Below are 15997 nucleotides of genomic sequence, written 5' to 3'. Positions count from 1 at the left end.
AAGTACATTATATTAACCTGTACTTCCTTGATCACTGGTAAGCCTAGACATCTTTTCATTTACTTCTGAGACATGTTCTCATTGTTCATTAGTAAAGAATCATGTTTTTCCTAGAAACAGTTGAATAATAGTTTAGGAACATATGCCCAATAACCCAGCATCACACATTTTTAATAGTGAAAAATGCTACTTTTGCATGTCAGAATCTGATACCAATTGAATGATGGTAGTTTTGTCAATAAACATGAAGATGATCTTCTGTGACGAAGAAAGTAAAATATTTTTTGAATTACAAATTGTAGCATTGGAGAACATTGATCTTCATTTGTCAGGGTTTCTGGATGAGGTGTGTGGCTTCAGAAAGTAGTATGAGATGCCTCTGGGCAGGTGGAATGGCACAATTACCTGTCTTGAATATATTGGTACTTACAGAAGAAAGGTATTGACACTACCCCCCCCCAAAAAAGGAGTGGCTGTATGGAAAAGTGATGAAATCCAAGTACAGTTCTCTACCTCATAGGACTAGTATCACTTTCCTGGTTTTGATCATTGAACTATAGTGATACAGTAAAGTACACTATTATTACTGAGGAAAACTGGACAAAGGGATTCACAGGAACTCTGTGTACTATTTTTTCAACTCTTATATGTCCAAAATATTTCACAATTTAAATACAATTCAGTTCTTTTGTTACTGTAACCACATTTGAAGTATCCTCATGTGGCAATCTACAGCCATATTACATAGTGTAGAATATTTTGGTCAACTTGGGAAGTTTTATTGGATAGCATATAGTCTTTGATTTATTTCAAATTCCAGTATAACATGATCTATTCTATACTACTGTATTGACCAGTTGTTTGATTATGATTCAGGCCTAAAGAAAATATTTTGTCTATTTTCTGAAATTTCTCAAAAAACTACTTGGGTATTTTTGTTGTTGTTATTGTTAGTTTAAGAATTAATCTGACATATGTTTTAACATATATTAAGCATTTAAATTTTCTAATGCTCATGTATTTTGATTAATACAGTCATTAACTATGTTAGGAAATAGTACTGCTATATCCCATATGGTTACCTTATGACTTCTCAATATTATTCGTTTATTTCCCCTTGTATCCTTCTTCAACATTCTTTAAAAACCGTAGATTTATAGCTGGGTATGGTACTGAACACTTATAATCCCAGCACTTGGGAGACTGAAGCAGGACAACTCTATAAGTTTGAGTCTAGCTTGAGCTATGTAGTACCAGACCAGCCAGGGCTATAAAGCAAGACCCTGTCTCAGTGCCCCTCAAAAAAATGTAGATTTCTAAAAAGTATATCATTCTTAATGCTTGACATCATTTCTTTTTTAACTTTTTAATTTTGTTTTTATTTATGTGAATGTGTGTATATGCGTGAGTGTATGCCTGTGTGTACAAGTGCCCCCAGAGGTCAATAGATGGCATCATATCCCCTGGAACTGGAGTTACAGGCAGCTGTGAGCTGTCTGATGTGGTTGCTGGGAACTGAACTCAGATACTCTGGAAGAACAGCAAGCCCTGTTAACCATTGAGTCATCTATCTTGCCCGAACTTGATGCTATTTTCTGTGCTCTGTGTTTGGGTTGTTTGGGTTGCATGTCTTTTGAAAGGGTTATAGCTTTCATTGATGAATTTAACTTTTGTTCCATGACACTTTTTATGGTTGGGCTACTTTGTAGCTTTCCTTAATTACTGTACACCTCTGTTAGTGTGGAGCTCCTTTCTACATCAGCTCTATCCAACCTGAATATATCAGTTTTATATAAGCCACCTGAAATGTTGAAGACAAGTTGAGGATGAGGCAGTGGTTAGTTTAAACTCCATTTACACAGCAACTAAATTAAAACACAGAGGAATAAAAATAGGGTTGGGGAGCAAGATATGATAGCGTACTCCTATAATCACAGCACTTGGGAGACAGAGGCAGGAGAATTGCTACAAGTTGGAAGCCATCCAGATCCACCTGAGGAAAACCATGAACAGAAAGGTGATAGAATGTTAGAATTAACATTTATATCTTCCAGGTGGAAAATCTAAGTATGAAGATGATATCAGTGTTCCTTCCAAATGATAAATTTACGATATTTGTATTCAAATTGTAGGAATTTTTCTTGAAATTGACAGTTCAACAGTTTATCTAGAATACAACCAAAGACTATTTAGAAGATAAAGAATCAGAAATTAGGGATGGAGTTGTATCTCAAATTAACAAAATTTTAATATTAGTTGTTATAGTACTGGTACAAAAACAGTGACCTTATATCCAAAGAACCAGCAGTTAATAATACTGTAACCACCATGAAATTTCAACCCAAGAAAGATTTCTTCGAGGGCATGGTAGTGATTGTCTATAACTCCAGCACACAGGAGGCAAATGTTTGAGGCGAACCTATACTACATAGTAAGACCCTGTCTCAGAACAACTATTCTTTTACATTAACTGTTTCTGTAATCACTAAATTTCCAATACCTAAGTTAGTAAAGAATGATAAGACAGCCTACAAAAATAAATAAATGAAGTAAGTGTAATAGTTGTATAGAATTAAAGAAACATTTTTTTGTTTTTAAATGGATAGAGATTTTTATTTTTAAAATGCCAGTAGTGCTGGGAATAATGGAACGTGCCTTTAATGCCAGCACTCAGAAGGCAGAAGCAGGTAGACTTCTGTGAGTTCAATGCCAGCCTGTCTACATATCATGTTCCATGCTAGCTATGGCTACATAGTGACACCCTGTGTCAAAACAAACAATCACCAATGACAGTGATGATCCAGTGAAATTTATACTCGCTTTCATTGCTATATTTATCTTTCCTACCATTGCCTTAATGCACTGTTCTTGATTCATCCATATTACACATTCTGTGGTTCAGCAAATTGTGTTGGCTATACCTTTGAAATAGATACATCTAAACATCTGCTGTACTGTTACTATCTTTGTCCTAGCTTCTCAGCATTCCTGCCTGGCCACTTGCAATTCTGTTTATTTCCCTGTTTCTTTCTTTGTCTTCTGTGTACCAGAAAACAACATCTAAAATCATCAGTTTAAAATGTGACTCTTATTGGGTCATTTCTCTATTCACTGTTTATCAGTTGTGTCCTGGTCCTCTCAGAGTTAAACAATTCTATTATTGAGATCATGCGTGATTAGACTCCACCTTTCCTTTCAGACCTTACCCCTTATACTATTCTTGCTTTCTCTGCTTCAGCCACATTAATCTACTTATCCTTTTGCTAAACCAAGTATGACCCCACCTCAGGACCTTTGCACTTAAGATTTAACTGCTTGATGTGATTCACCTTTTTGGCCTGCTCCCTCTCCTTTTACAGGTGTTTGTTCAAATGTCAGTAAACTTTCCCCTGGTTTTTCTTTTTGAACACCTTCGTGTTTTTTCTGAATCCTTACCCTGCTTGATTTTCATAAATTTCATAAATAAGTAAATTTCATAATACTTATCTAATCAATTATATGATTATTTACATGTTACTCTTTTTCTGACTAGATTTTTACCTCAGTAAGAGTAAGGTTATTATTTTCTTCACTGCTGTAACTCCTAGCACTTAGAAAGAGCCAAGGACATAGTAGGCATTTTGTGTTTTGTGATTAAATGTCACTGAAAGAACATTTTTGAAAAGCTACTACTACAGATTTTCCGGGCTGTTTTTTAAGTAAATATGGTTAAAGAAATCTTACACACATGGTAAAAAAAAAAAGAGAAAGAAATGTACATGAAGCAGGGCCAAGAATATGGCACCAAGAGCAGTAATGAAGGTTGTTTTTCTGTATGTGAGAACAGAGAAGATGATAAGAGAATAATTCCCAACTATAGAGCAACTTTCAAAATTAGGGGTAGACCCCAAGTGTTGACAGTCTTTGAGAAGAAACTAGGTTCATAGAAGCAAAGGATCAGTGCATGGGAGCAGTAGAAAATACAGAGATAAATGGCTTAGAAACGTGTCAAGGGGCTTGAAAGTGGACCAAAAGACTATTCTTTTTTTCCCCATCTTTCTTTATTTGAATTAGAAACAATATTGTTTTACATGTCACTCCCAGTTCCCACTCCCTCCCCTCCTCCCCTACCACCCCCATCACATATCCTTTCTGCTCCCCAAGGGGGGATGAGACCTTCCATAGGGGGTCATTGGAGTCTATCGTATCCTTTGGGATAGGGCCTAGGCCCACCCCCGCCAACAGACTATTCTTGACCCATGAAGAGAACAATAGTGTTCATCCTTGAGCCATGAGGGTGAGACAGCTGTCTAAGTATGACCTTGTTACTGTCATATAAGAAAGCATGAAGACTAGTATAGGAGTTATCAGTTAGGCATATACAAGAAGACAGAATTGAGGTACTACTTGAAGTACTGAGTATACAATGTGAGAAAACAAAGGCCTATACTAAATATCAGCAGCCAGTGATGTGATTAAGAATAGAGATCCTGGATTAAATGCATGCATTTAATCATTCTCTTCTTTTCTTCTAGGTTTCTCTGTCGTTCACAGAAAAATGGATCACTTAAGGCTTTGGGGGACTCAGTTAACACAATACTCCTGTACCACCAACTGAGATTTATATAACAGTTTATGACAACAAATTTTCATAATATAGAACCACTGAAGAATTACAAGAAGATATTCTGTCATAAAAATACTGTCATATCAAGTTACTAAATAAAACTAAAATGTATAATATTTAAATTATTAGACTTGCTAATATAAGCATACATGTGCAGCAGCTACTGTATACTGATAGTTACCAAACCTCAAATTTAGAGATTTCCCTTCATTGAAAAGTTACTATATTTTACAAGAAACCACTGAACATTGTCATTAAATATTTTTTTCAGCAAAGTATCATTTCAAGAAAATTTTTTTGAAACAAAGTCTATAAAGTTCCAAGTCCTACCACTAAGTGAATTTGCTATTATGGCAGCAACTTACAGACTTGTAGTTAGCACCGTGAACCATTACAGCAGTGTGCTGATAGACCGTCGTTTTGAACAAGCTATACATTATTGCACTGGAACCTGCCACACCTTCACACATGGGGTAGACTGCATTGTGGTGCATCATAGTGTTTGTGCAGACCTCCTGCATATCCCTGTGTCTCAGTTCAAAGATGTGGATCTGAACTCTGTGTTTTTGCCCCATGAAAATGGGCTCCCATCAGCTGAAGACTATCACCATCAGGCCCTCACAGGCATACCCAGGGCCAAGAGAGCATCCACATCTCAGAATACCTGCAACGTAAAGGACATTGCAGGAGAAGCAATCAGTTTTGCCAGTGGAAAAATAAAAGAATTTTCCCTTGAAAGACTCAGAAACTCAAACCATGCAGCTTACAAAAAAGGAAGGAAAGTTAAATCTGACTCATTTAATAGGAGGTCAGTTGATTTTGACTTGCTCTGTGGTCATTATAATAATGATGGGACCTCTCCATCCTTTGGCTTACTCCGGAGTTCCTCAGTTGAGGAAAAATCTTTATCTCATAGAAATTCACTTGATACAAACCTGACTTCCATGCTTCTTCAGAACTTTTCTGAGGAAGACCTAGTTACTCAGATTTTGGAAAAACATAAAATAGATAATTTTTCTTCTGGGACTGACATAAAAATGTGCTTGGACATCTTACTGAAATGCTCTGAAGATTTGAAAAAATGTACAGACATCATAAAACAATGCATAAAGAAAAAATCAGGAGGCAGCATCAATGAAGGAAGTGGCAATGATGCAATTGCTAACTCTGAAACTGTCTATATGAATGTAATGACCAGGCTTGCATACTACCTGAGAAAGTTACCATTTGAATTTATGCAGTCTGGGAATAATGAGGCCGTAGATTTAACAGAACTTGTCAGTAATATACCTAACTTACAACTAACTCCATTCTCCCCCATATATGGGACTGAACAGCCCCCTAAATATGAAGATGTTGTCCACCTCTCAGCCATTGACTCGGGACAGTTTCAGACTGTTGAATTTCGAGATGACAAGCATAATTTTAAACAGACAGGCACTGTAAACACCACTCCAAACAACACAAATTCCTTGTGTAGCTTGGAGGTAAACAATCCTGGAACTCTAAAACCTGTGCAGCTTCAATCACCATCATTAACTATGAATTCTTTAGAGAATGTTTCTTCTGGTAACTTAATGGAAACTCTCTATATTGAAGAAGAATTGGATGGAAAGAAGTCATTATTAGATAAAGGACAGAAAACAGAGAATGGACAAGGTCAGGGTCTGCTAAAGGTAAATGAACATAAAGAATTTTCAGACCATGATACTTACCTTAAAAAATGCTCTGCCTCAGTGCAAAATGAAATTGGTAAGATATTTGAAAAGCCAACGATGGTTCATCCACCTAAGGAAGAATCTAAATTAGAAGTTCCTCCCATAGAAGTAAAAGAGCAGAGACACTTTCTGAACCCTAATAGTCAGGAGGAGATAGACAAACTGTTGATGGATTTGGAATCATTTTCACAGAAGATGGAGAGCTCTCTTGGAGAACCACTTGCCAAGGGTAAAAGCATCAGTCCTCTAAATAGTCATAGTCATTTAACTGGTCAGATCCATGAGGATCTTGAGCCTAAACCTATAGTCTCTTCACCTGCAGAAAAAGTCTCACCTTCCTGTCTAACAAGGATGATTGAAAACAATGGACACAAAATGGAGGAAGAGGATCGAGCCCTCTTACTTCGAATTCTGGAAAGCATTGAAGACTTTGCTCAAGAACTAGTTGAATGCAAGTCAGGCAGAGGGAGCCTATCACAGGAAAAGGAAATGATGCAGATTCTACAGGAAACCTTGACAACTTCCTCCCAGGCCAGTCCATCAGTCTGTAGGAGCTCTGTTGGTGAGAAAGCCAAAGATAGTACTTCGGTTGTTTTGATTCAGCAGACGCCAGAGGTGATCAAGGTAAGATCCAAAAAATCATGAGTCCGGAGAATTCTCCAAATACATGTTTTATTGTTTAGAAACAGAAACTAATTTTGTGAGCCACTTTAAGTTCTGTGTTAGGAATGATCTCAGTTCAGTCGAGAAGAAGCAAAGGATTTGAATTATCAGATTGTTTTCATTTGTCCTATGCATGCACTTCATCTTTTTCTTGGTTCTGTGACTAAAAGAAAGTCACTTAGCCTTAGTATCTATCATATATATATATATGAGACACTTATACAGAGTAGATAATTTAATATTAATCCTCTTAATCCTCATCCTTCCCAGGTAACCAAGAAACCAGGCCTTCACATTTGTGCATGATTCTGTGGGTTGCAAGACATGACAAGAGAGTCTGATTTTTTTTTGTTTGTTTGTTTTTATTTTGTTTTCCGAGAGATGGGGTTTCTCTGTGTAGCCTTGGCTATCCTGGAACTCGCTTAGAACTCACAGAGATCCACCTGCCTCTGCCTCCTGAGTTCTAGGATTAAAGGCATGCACCACCACTGCCCAGCTAGAGCCTGCTTGTTAAAGAGCTGAAAATCTAGCTGATGAAACAAAACTAATGTTCCTGAACAGTATTTAAGCATGTAAACAAAGTACTGTCAGTGCAGCAGGCCTTCAAAGAAAGCATGTGTATGTGAGGTTTATTTCTCAATGCAAGTAAGAATAAATTAACAGTCTAGAATTAAAGACATCTTGTCCAAAGATTTTCACTTTCCCCCTACTTTATTGATTGTGAATACTTGGAGAAAGACAATTATCTAGCCATTGTGTAGATAGATTTGTCAGTGAAGCAAGGTTGTTCTTTCTTAGAATATCCAGGGGTTAGCCAGGGACTCTTTGCCACCCCACTTAAGGACTCAGTTTGATGAAGCCTCCATGTTCTTGATGTTGTCCTATTGCACAACCTGGAATATGTAGACTATGTAGCCTGTGAGTTCACTAAGAAGAAAAAAAATGGTGTTTTTAACCAAATGATAGACTTCAATTTGAGTCATAATCTATTGCTCCTGACCAAAAGTCCATGACACGTAAAAAAAGCATATCAATTATTTGCTAAACCTAATATCTACCATTATGTCAGCATGTATTCATCAATAAAAGTAAGTTATAAAACATATGAATTATTTTGAAATGTACAAATTTGTACTAAATATAAGAGGAAATGCAGGAATACAACAAATACAATGTTTAGAAAAATAGCCATGGAGACAGGGAAAAGGTACAATCAGGGAAATGGGCAGAAGACCTCAGTAGTTTCTGGAATGTTATCTTTTTACTCTGGGTGGTAGATATCTAGTAAGCAGTTTCTCGTGTTATTTATGCCATTTGTATACTACTTAGCATTACATAATTTTTAAAAGTTAAATTTTAGAGATAGCACTTATGTGGCAAAGTTAAAAAAATAAAGGCATAGTGGCTCATGCCTTTAATACCAGCACTCAGGAGGCAGAGTCTGGTGAACTCTATGAATTCAAGGCCAATGTGGAATATATAGTGAGTTAAAGACTAATGTGAACTCTCTAAAAGACCTCATCTCAAGAAGACACGAGCTAGGAATATAGCTCAGTGATAGAGAACACTTGCCTATCATGTAATATCCAACAGCAGTGGGGCATGAGGGAGATTATTTGACAGAACAAAAAATGGTAAATTGTGGTCTACAAGAGCTAGTTCCAGGACAGCCTCCAAAGCCACAGAGAAACCCTATCTCGAAAAACCAAAACAAAAAAAAAAGGTAAATTGAGATCAGGTAAATAATTTCTACCTGGTACACATTTATGGTCATTGTTCTGTGCATGTTTTTAGTTGCCAGAAACATTAGATTTTAAAACAGTAAAGTATATGCTTAGTTATTAAATGATTATTTTGCTCAGGTGTTCATTGAGCATATATGGACACTCTGGATCACATTTATTGATTTACAAATGTTGGTAATGTTAGTTTTAGGGAAAAAGCCCAATTCAGAGTCCCAAGGTACCTGGTCTATTCAAGAGATGACAGTGGTGAAGGTAGAAAGTTTTATAAAAGCACTGTGACTATACCAGAAGAAGGCAGTGACCTAAGACCTGTCATCAGCGAGCTTTTAAACTTTTAGAAAGGGAACAGAGGCAAAGGTTAAAGAACTTGCATGGCTGAGCAAAGCAAGCAGTCTTGGATAATCCATGGTCAGGTTGATCATTATCTCTAGATGGTAAGCTGTGCTTTTTGGTCACAAGGAAAGTTGCTGTTGTCTGTGGGCGTGGTTCCAGTTCTACTCTTGGAATGTTTAGCTACCAGATCATTTCCTCCTGGCGGGCAAGGTGATTGCAGGAAAGAAAAGCAAGGTGGAATTAGTTCTTTTGAGTTTAGAGCAAAGACTAGAGATGTCCAAATAGTAGTATCCAGTCTTAGTTACTCTTATTTGGTATATTGGGGGTGGGAAAGGATTAGCCCCTTCAGACAGACATTCTTTAAATGACTTACATATCTGTGTGCAGAACTGAGCAAGAATCTGACCCAAATTTTAGGGTAGAAAAAAAAACTGCAAAATAACACCAAGTTTTTAATCTTTCTTTATGTCATGCACACCCAAATGAAGAGTGGGTGATTTTAGTAAGCACAGCTTCTAAGACCCTGTTATAATATCTTTAGTTAAGTTGGGTCATCACTGAGAGAGAAACTGAACAAATTAATTACAAAAGTTAAACAAAAATGTCTTCATATTCAAGGCAATACTGACGTGCTTAACATGTTATAAAGGACAAAAAAAATACCTATAGAATAACCTCTGGATGCTAATTGTAAACTAAGATCTACAGTTATTGTAAGCTAAGTCTGCTAAGACATTTGGATATATTTTCTCAATAATCTGCCTACTGAGTGGAAAATGTCCACCTTCTCGGATGACTTATTATAATTTCTCACAACCATTATAACCAGAAACCCTTATTGTGGTGCCACGTTTTGAATGTCTATTAACCACTCTTCCTACATTATCTCCTATGGGCAAAAGGAGACAGTCAGGGAGTGGGTCCCTGGTAATAGTCCCAATCTTGGCAGTAGCTCCCTGGTGACATTCTCAATCTAACTCAGCAGCTAACAAGCCACACCAGGTTTCCTAGGGCTTTTTGTTTTGTTTTGGGTTTTTTTTATTTACAAATGTCAACTGAAATCAGAATGTAATTTAAAGTATCATCTCCCAATATTCTTTTAAATAAGTTCCTATATCAAAAGAGAATAAAATGTGATATTTCTGCTTGATAAAAGTTGAAAAATGTTAATGACAGTTAATTTAAAGAGACAAATAATATGAGATGTTTCATACAGGAAGATATCTCCTTGCTTTAGTGATCTTTTCTTCCTGTGAATTGTGCTAAGACAGGAATTGGCTGCCTTTTTCTATGAAATGCAAATAGTGTTTTAGGCTTGGTATGTCATAGAATTAGTGTTACCTTTTATGTACACACACACACACACACACACACACACACACACACACACACACACCCTTTTAAATGCCCTTTAAAAGTGTTAAATTAGGGTCTGGGGAAATGGTTCAGCTGGTAATGGTAAGAGTGTTTCCTGTGCAAGCATGAGAACCTCAGTTCAAATCTCTAGCACCTGCATAAAAAGCCTGGCATTACAGGGTATGTCTATAACCATAGTGTTGTGGGGCAGAGACCAGCACAGATCCTAGGAGCTGGCTCACTAGCCTGCCAGCTTCATCAAAATGGTGAGCTTAAGGTCTGTGAGAAACCCTGTCAAGAGAATAAAGAGGGAGAGTCATAGAGTAAAAAACTTGTCATCTTCCTGTGGCCTCCACATATGCTCACATGGAAACATGCCCCTGCATCCATGTCTACACACAAGCAAGTACTACATATACACACATACCCCACACAGAAAATGTTAGACTAGTCTTAGAGCCAATGCTTAGAAAAATAGGCACTAAGCCAGATTTGGCCCATGGACTACAATTTTCCAGCTCTTGTTAAAGCAAATAGGAAAGTGTTGTGAGTTATATAAAAAGCACTCTTATCACCCACCACTTAGGTTTGTCAGTATTTTACAGTATTTGTTTCAGATTTTTGAATTAGTGGTTTGGGTTTGTAATAGGTTTTTTTGCCCTCTCCCTCAATAGGTTTCTCCATCACTATAGTAAGCCAGATCAAGCCAAATTGGAAAAATATAACAACAGGTTTATTTGAGCAAAGCAACTCCCAGGCAAGTTGTCCATTCCCAGAGATCAAGGCTGGAGAAACTATGCTCACAAATGAAAGCAGGGACTTTATTGATTTTAGGCAAGGGGTGATGATATGTCTGCCTCAAGCTGGGTTTGTGCCCAAGTATGGTCAGAAACTGAGTGTTTTAGGTGGGGACTTAGGTGTAGGCAACTTCAGGAGAGTAAGTCACAGTAGCCACCAAGAATGGGCATTTTGGTACCTTTCCTTTGTTTGGAGACTGAGTGGCTGGAATATGGAGAGAGAAACAGGAATGGGGCAAACTGGAAGTTCCAACTGAACAGTTTGGTTTGGTTTGGTTATTCATTTTTGTTATTGTTTGTTAGTTTCTGTTGCCCATGCAGGCCTTGAGCTTGCAATCCTCATTCACCAGCTCCAGATAGTTGGAGGTATAGGTCTGTCATGAGGTTTGGCTGTTTTAGTGTTTTCATTCGCATCTTGATCTTTCAAAAATTATCTTAGATGCAGTGAAACCCACAAGATACTCCTCCTCACTAGTTTCTCCTTTTTCCAGAAGTTTCTACTATTCTGAGACTGTTATCTACTGCTGTGTTTTGTTTTGTTGGTCTACTTATTTTCTTGCAGAAGCTAGGCAGACTCTCTATGAGAAACTATATTCTGAACTCTTGTTTTGTTTCAAGACAGTCTCACTGTGTCTCAGTCTTGTCTTCAATTTGCCATGCTCATGTCTTAGTCTCCTAAGCGTTAAGATTATAGACATGTGCCTCCACAGTTGGTTTATTACTTCTTTTAAGACCTGTTTTTAAATTATGTCCTTTTTTGTTGTTGTTTTTATTGTTTTAGACAGCTGAAAAACTACCAGGTACTGAATCCATTTTAATTAATGGGCATGGTGGCAGTATTTTTTTTTTTTTGATGCAAACAGCATGAGGCTTTATTTTAGTTATTTAACAAGCTAACCCCATGTTAGCTCGGGCCTTCCATCCATCCACCATGGTGGATGGCTAGAAAAGACAGCTCAAAGTGTCTGCATAGAGATCTTATAGAGCAGCGTAAGGGGAGTGTCTAGGAGTACGCACAGGCTCAGGATTGGTGTGGTCCAGGCTTGGAGAGTTTGCCCTGTGTTGATTGGTCAACTGGTTGTTATGGCCCATAGGCCCTCCCAGAGTGGTTGCTATGCACTGCGAATCATTGCTGTGCACTTGACCGTAAAGCACACCCAGAGCCATAAAGCATAGCGCTACCAGCTAACTTCTGATTGGTTCCTTGCCACGAGGCAGGCATCTGACCTCCTAGTGACCAAGGCAAGGTCAGGGCAAGCACGTGTTCGGCTGTTATGACTGCCGAAATGGGGAGCTGGTCCCTTCATTCCCCCATTTTTTTTTTTTTTTTGAAATTCCAATCATGGAATTGCTGTCTCTCCAGTGTCCCCATCAGGAGTGAGAGATATTGGCATCCCCATGCAAGGGAGTTCCTTCTGACTTAGCATTTCAACCAGGGAAAATGGGCGATGTATTCATTCCCATGCTACTTCCGGTGGCAATATTTTTAAATGACATTGATGATGATACATTAAAAAAAGATTTTACTTGATAGTATTACATATCATTAATATTTTAATATGTATTCAAAATAATTTCCCAAGAGTAAGCAGTATGTGTTGACCAGATAAAAATGAAATCCAAGCTGCTGTTGTGAGAGGAAGCCAAAAAGAAAATACTAAGAGGATATTCAGAAATTGGATATTGGCCTAGACCAAGGTCAGCAGTCTAAGGCCCTTGAGCCAAATCCACCCTGTTGCTGCCAGGACCATACCCACACCTGCTCATTAAATGATCTATGGCTGCTTTTGTGTTCTACCTGCTAATCTGAGTAGTTGTGATAGAGGTCCTAAAGCCGAAAGTATTTATTTACTACATGGGCATTTGTAGAAATAGTTTGCTGACTCCTATCTAGATAGTATTTCATACTAAATCAACAAAGCAGAGTTTTGATAAGGCTCAATGTCCTGTTTTTTGTTGTTGTTGTTGTTGTTGTTGTTGTTGTTGTTGAGTGCATTGGAAGTCCTAAAACATCACTAAAGATCAATAACAAAAACTACCCATGGATTTTTGATATCCAACCAGTGTACCATTAGATGTTAATGAAGTAAATAAAACCGGGTGTGGTGATGTGCTACTGTAATCCCAGCAACTGTGGAGGCAGAGACAGGAGAAATACTTTTAAAAAGGAATTTTTTGCCCAGAATAACCACAGATAGCTGTTTTCCCTAATCATCTTTATTCATGACATATCTCTGAAAAGTAGATTTTTTTCTTTGTTTGGTTGTTTGTCCCATCTATCAACTTCTTTTTTCTTGTCATTTTGTATGACTTTTTCACAGTGTCACTCATTTCTCACAGTCATTGGCTAACACATGACACTTGAGGATATACTTTTCTATAAAGCCTCTATATGAGAGGAAGTAACTTTGTAGTTTCAAGAATAGCTGATGCAAGCAGATGGGTATTCAGGTGAGCCAAATACAACTAAGAACAGCCTGTAGAGGAGGGACAAAGTGATCCAGCTAAGGTCCCCAAAGGTCCCATAATTATGAATTACTATGCTGAGGCCACATTTTTATATGGAGGATAATGGAATAATTTTATAAAAAGTAAACACTAAAAAACTATATTCACTTAGGTAATACTTCATCTGTTTGTGTGTGTTGGGGGATGTACATGTGCTTGTGAAGGCCAGAAGTCAGCATCTGGGATCTTTAATCTTTTTCCACCTTGTTTTTGAGATGACATCTCAGTGAACCAAGAGCTCACTGATTAAAAACACTAGCTGGCTAGCGAATTTTAGGGATCCGCCTGTCTCTACCCCCTCTCGATCCTTACCCCCTAGCACTAGTGTAGCAGACACACCACTGTGTACAATGTCCAGCTTTTATGTGGGTGCTGGATATCTGAGCTCGGGTCCTCATGTTTGTACTGCAGGTACTTTACTGATAGATCTATCTCCCCGTTCCCAATACAGCATATTTTAATACTGTTTATTGCTACTAGTAGATGGCATTACAGTCATCAGCTTAATGGGGCAAGAGCACATTAATCATAATTCAAAGATTAAAAAATAAACCCTAACCTCCCTTTTATCTTTTTTCTTTTTCTTTTTTTTTTCTTTTTTTCTTTTTTTTTTTTGGTAATTTTGAGACAGGGTTTCTCTGTATTGCTTTGGAGCCTGTCCTGGCACTCACTCTGTGGATCAGGCTGGCTTTGAACTCACAGAGATCTGCCTGCCTCTGCCTCTGCCTCTGCCTCTGCCTCCCAAGTGCTGGGATTAAAGGCGTGCACCACCAACGTCCAGCCTAACCTCCTTTTATAAACATTTGTTTTAATTTATTTTTAGTAAAAGTGTCAAAACTGTAAATCTAATGAAACCTGACAACTTAACATGCCTAGATTAGAAAGTGCAATTGGGCTGAGGAGGTTGCTCAATGGTTGTCTAGTGTGCCCATTCCTAGAACCAAAGGAAGATGGGGGGAGGGGAGTACAAGCTAAAATCTTAACATCTTTTAGTAATTAGTTTTATAATTTGAAACTATTGTCATCATGTTGCCAGGCACAGATTTCAGTAATGTGGTGAAGATTATTTATAGCTAGTTCACTAGTTTTGTTTAGTTACCACTGTATGCCAACACCTAGATCAGTAGCAGACACTTTAGTGAGCACGCATGTGCTTGTTTGGTTTCTGTTGCTGTAATAAGACACTGACTAAAACCACCCAGGAAGGAAAGGAATTTTTACATCTTATATGTTGGAATCCATCATTAAGGGAATCAGGGAAGGAGCTCAAGCCAGAACCTGGAGGGGGCACTGAAGCAGAGGCCACAAAGGAATGCTGCCTACTGACATGCTTTCCAGGGCTTGCTCAACCTTTCATGTACAACCCAGGAACACCTGCCCAAGGATGGCACTACCCACAGTGGGCCATTAATCAAGAAAATGCTCTACAGGCCAATCTGATGGAAGTAATTCTCAACTCAGGGTCCCTCATACCAAGTGTCTCTAGTATGTGTGAAGTTGGCAAAATCTAACCGGCACAGCTCAATAGATATTTGAGATATTTACTAACAATGCTTAACTTCTTTTTAGAGACTTTGTATATTCCTGTAGTGTTTTAAATTTTTTTCTTAGAATCCTTTTAGAAAAAGAAAAATAATAAAAGTAATTTTTTCAAAGTATTTCAAAAGATTCTATTATTATAATCAGGCTTAAACTCCTAAAAATCTCTCCCAATATGACCATCTTAAGAAATTACATTAAACTGCCTATACTAATTTATTACAAGATTATTCTATAACTTGTCTCCCTATTTCATAAAAATTGCAAGTCAGATTCTGATCTTTGAATCAAAGTCCTTCTATTTTTCCTCAGATTCCCAGAAAACAATGATTTTAGGCTAAAAGTGAGGCCGCAGCGTCATCTCATGAATCTACTTTTAAAGAGCACAGTGCTCTGGCACCCATATAGCTCCATCAGCTGTTTCACATTGTAGTGCTTGCTATTATTAGGACATTCTTTGACCACCAGTTCCAGCCTTCTATCTTGACACATGTGAATGTAACTCTCATTCCAAATTCCTAAGATCATATTATCCCGAGTATTTATGTGCAGTTAATGGTTGATGGGTAAAGGAGAAACATTTTTGCTGTGCTGTAGCTACTGATAATGTGCTCATACGCCCATAAACAAATCCCAGGCTGGATGAGGTGCTGGTGCACACCTTTAATCCCAGCACTCTGTAGACAGAGGCGGCAGGTCTCTATTAATGCAAGGCCAACCTGGTCTACATAG

General features: G+C 37.8%; 2 protein-coding genes and 1 pseudogene across 3 annotated transcripts in view; 1 reads left to right on the top strand and 2 right to left on the bottom strand.

The window, feature by feature from the left end:
• Nucleotides 1–15997, top strand: part of Ppp2r3a (protein phosphatase 2 regulatory subunit B''alpha) — a 130747-nt gene that overhangs the window by 34636 nt on the left and 80114 nt on the right. Inside the window, exon 2 of one of the 2 annotated variants that reach the window (XM_027414304.2) lies at nucleotides 4515–6948. The exons of the other annotated variant lie outside the window; for it this stretch is intronic. Coding sequence (XP_027270105.1) covers nucleotides 4957–6948 — 1992 coding nt within the window. The 5' untranslated portion in view covers nucleotides 4515–4956. The remainder of the gene's footprint in view (nucleotides 1–4514; nucleotides 6949–15997) is intronic. 2 annotated transcript variants of the gene reach the window in all.
• The window catches only part of LOC103162924, a 98708-nt gene that overhangs the window by 10891 nt on the left and 71820 nt on the right, over nucleotides 1–15997 (bottom strand). The window lies entirely within an intron of this gene.
• LOC113835536 lies at nucleotides 182–297 on the bottom strand (annotated as a pseudogene).

The sequence above is a fragment of the Cricetulus griseus genome, chromosome 4 (assembly GCF_003668045.3).
Source record: "Cricetulus griseus strain 17A/GY chromosome 4, alternate assembly CriGri-PICRH-1.0, whole genome shotgun sequence".
NCBI classification, from domain to species: domain Eukaryota; kingdom Metazoa; phylum Chordata; class Mammalia; order Rodentia; family Cricetidae; genus Cricetulus; species Cricetulus griseus.
Note: the sequence above shows the minus strand (reverse complement) of the source record. Positions and strands in the feature narration are given on the sequence as shown.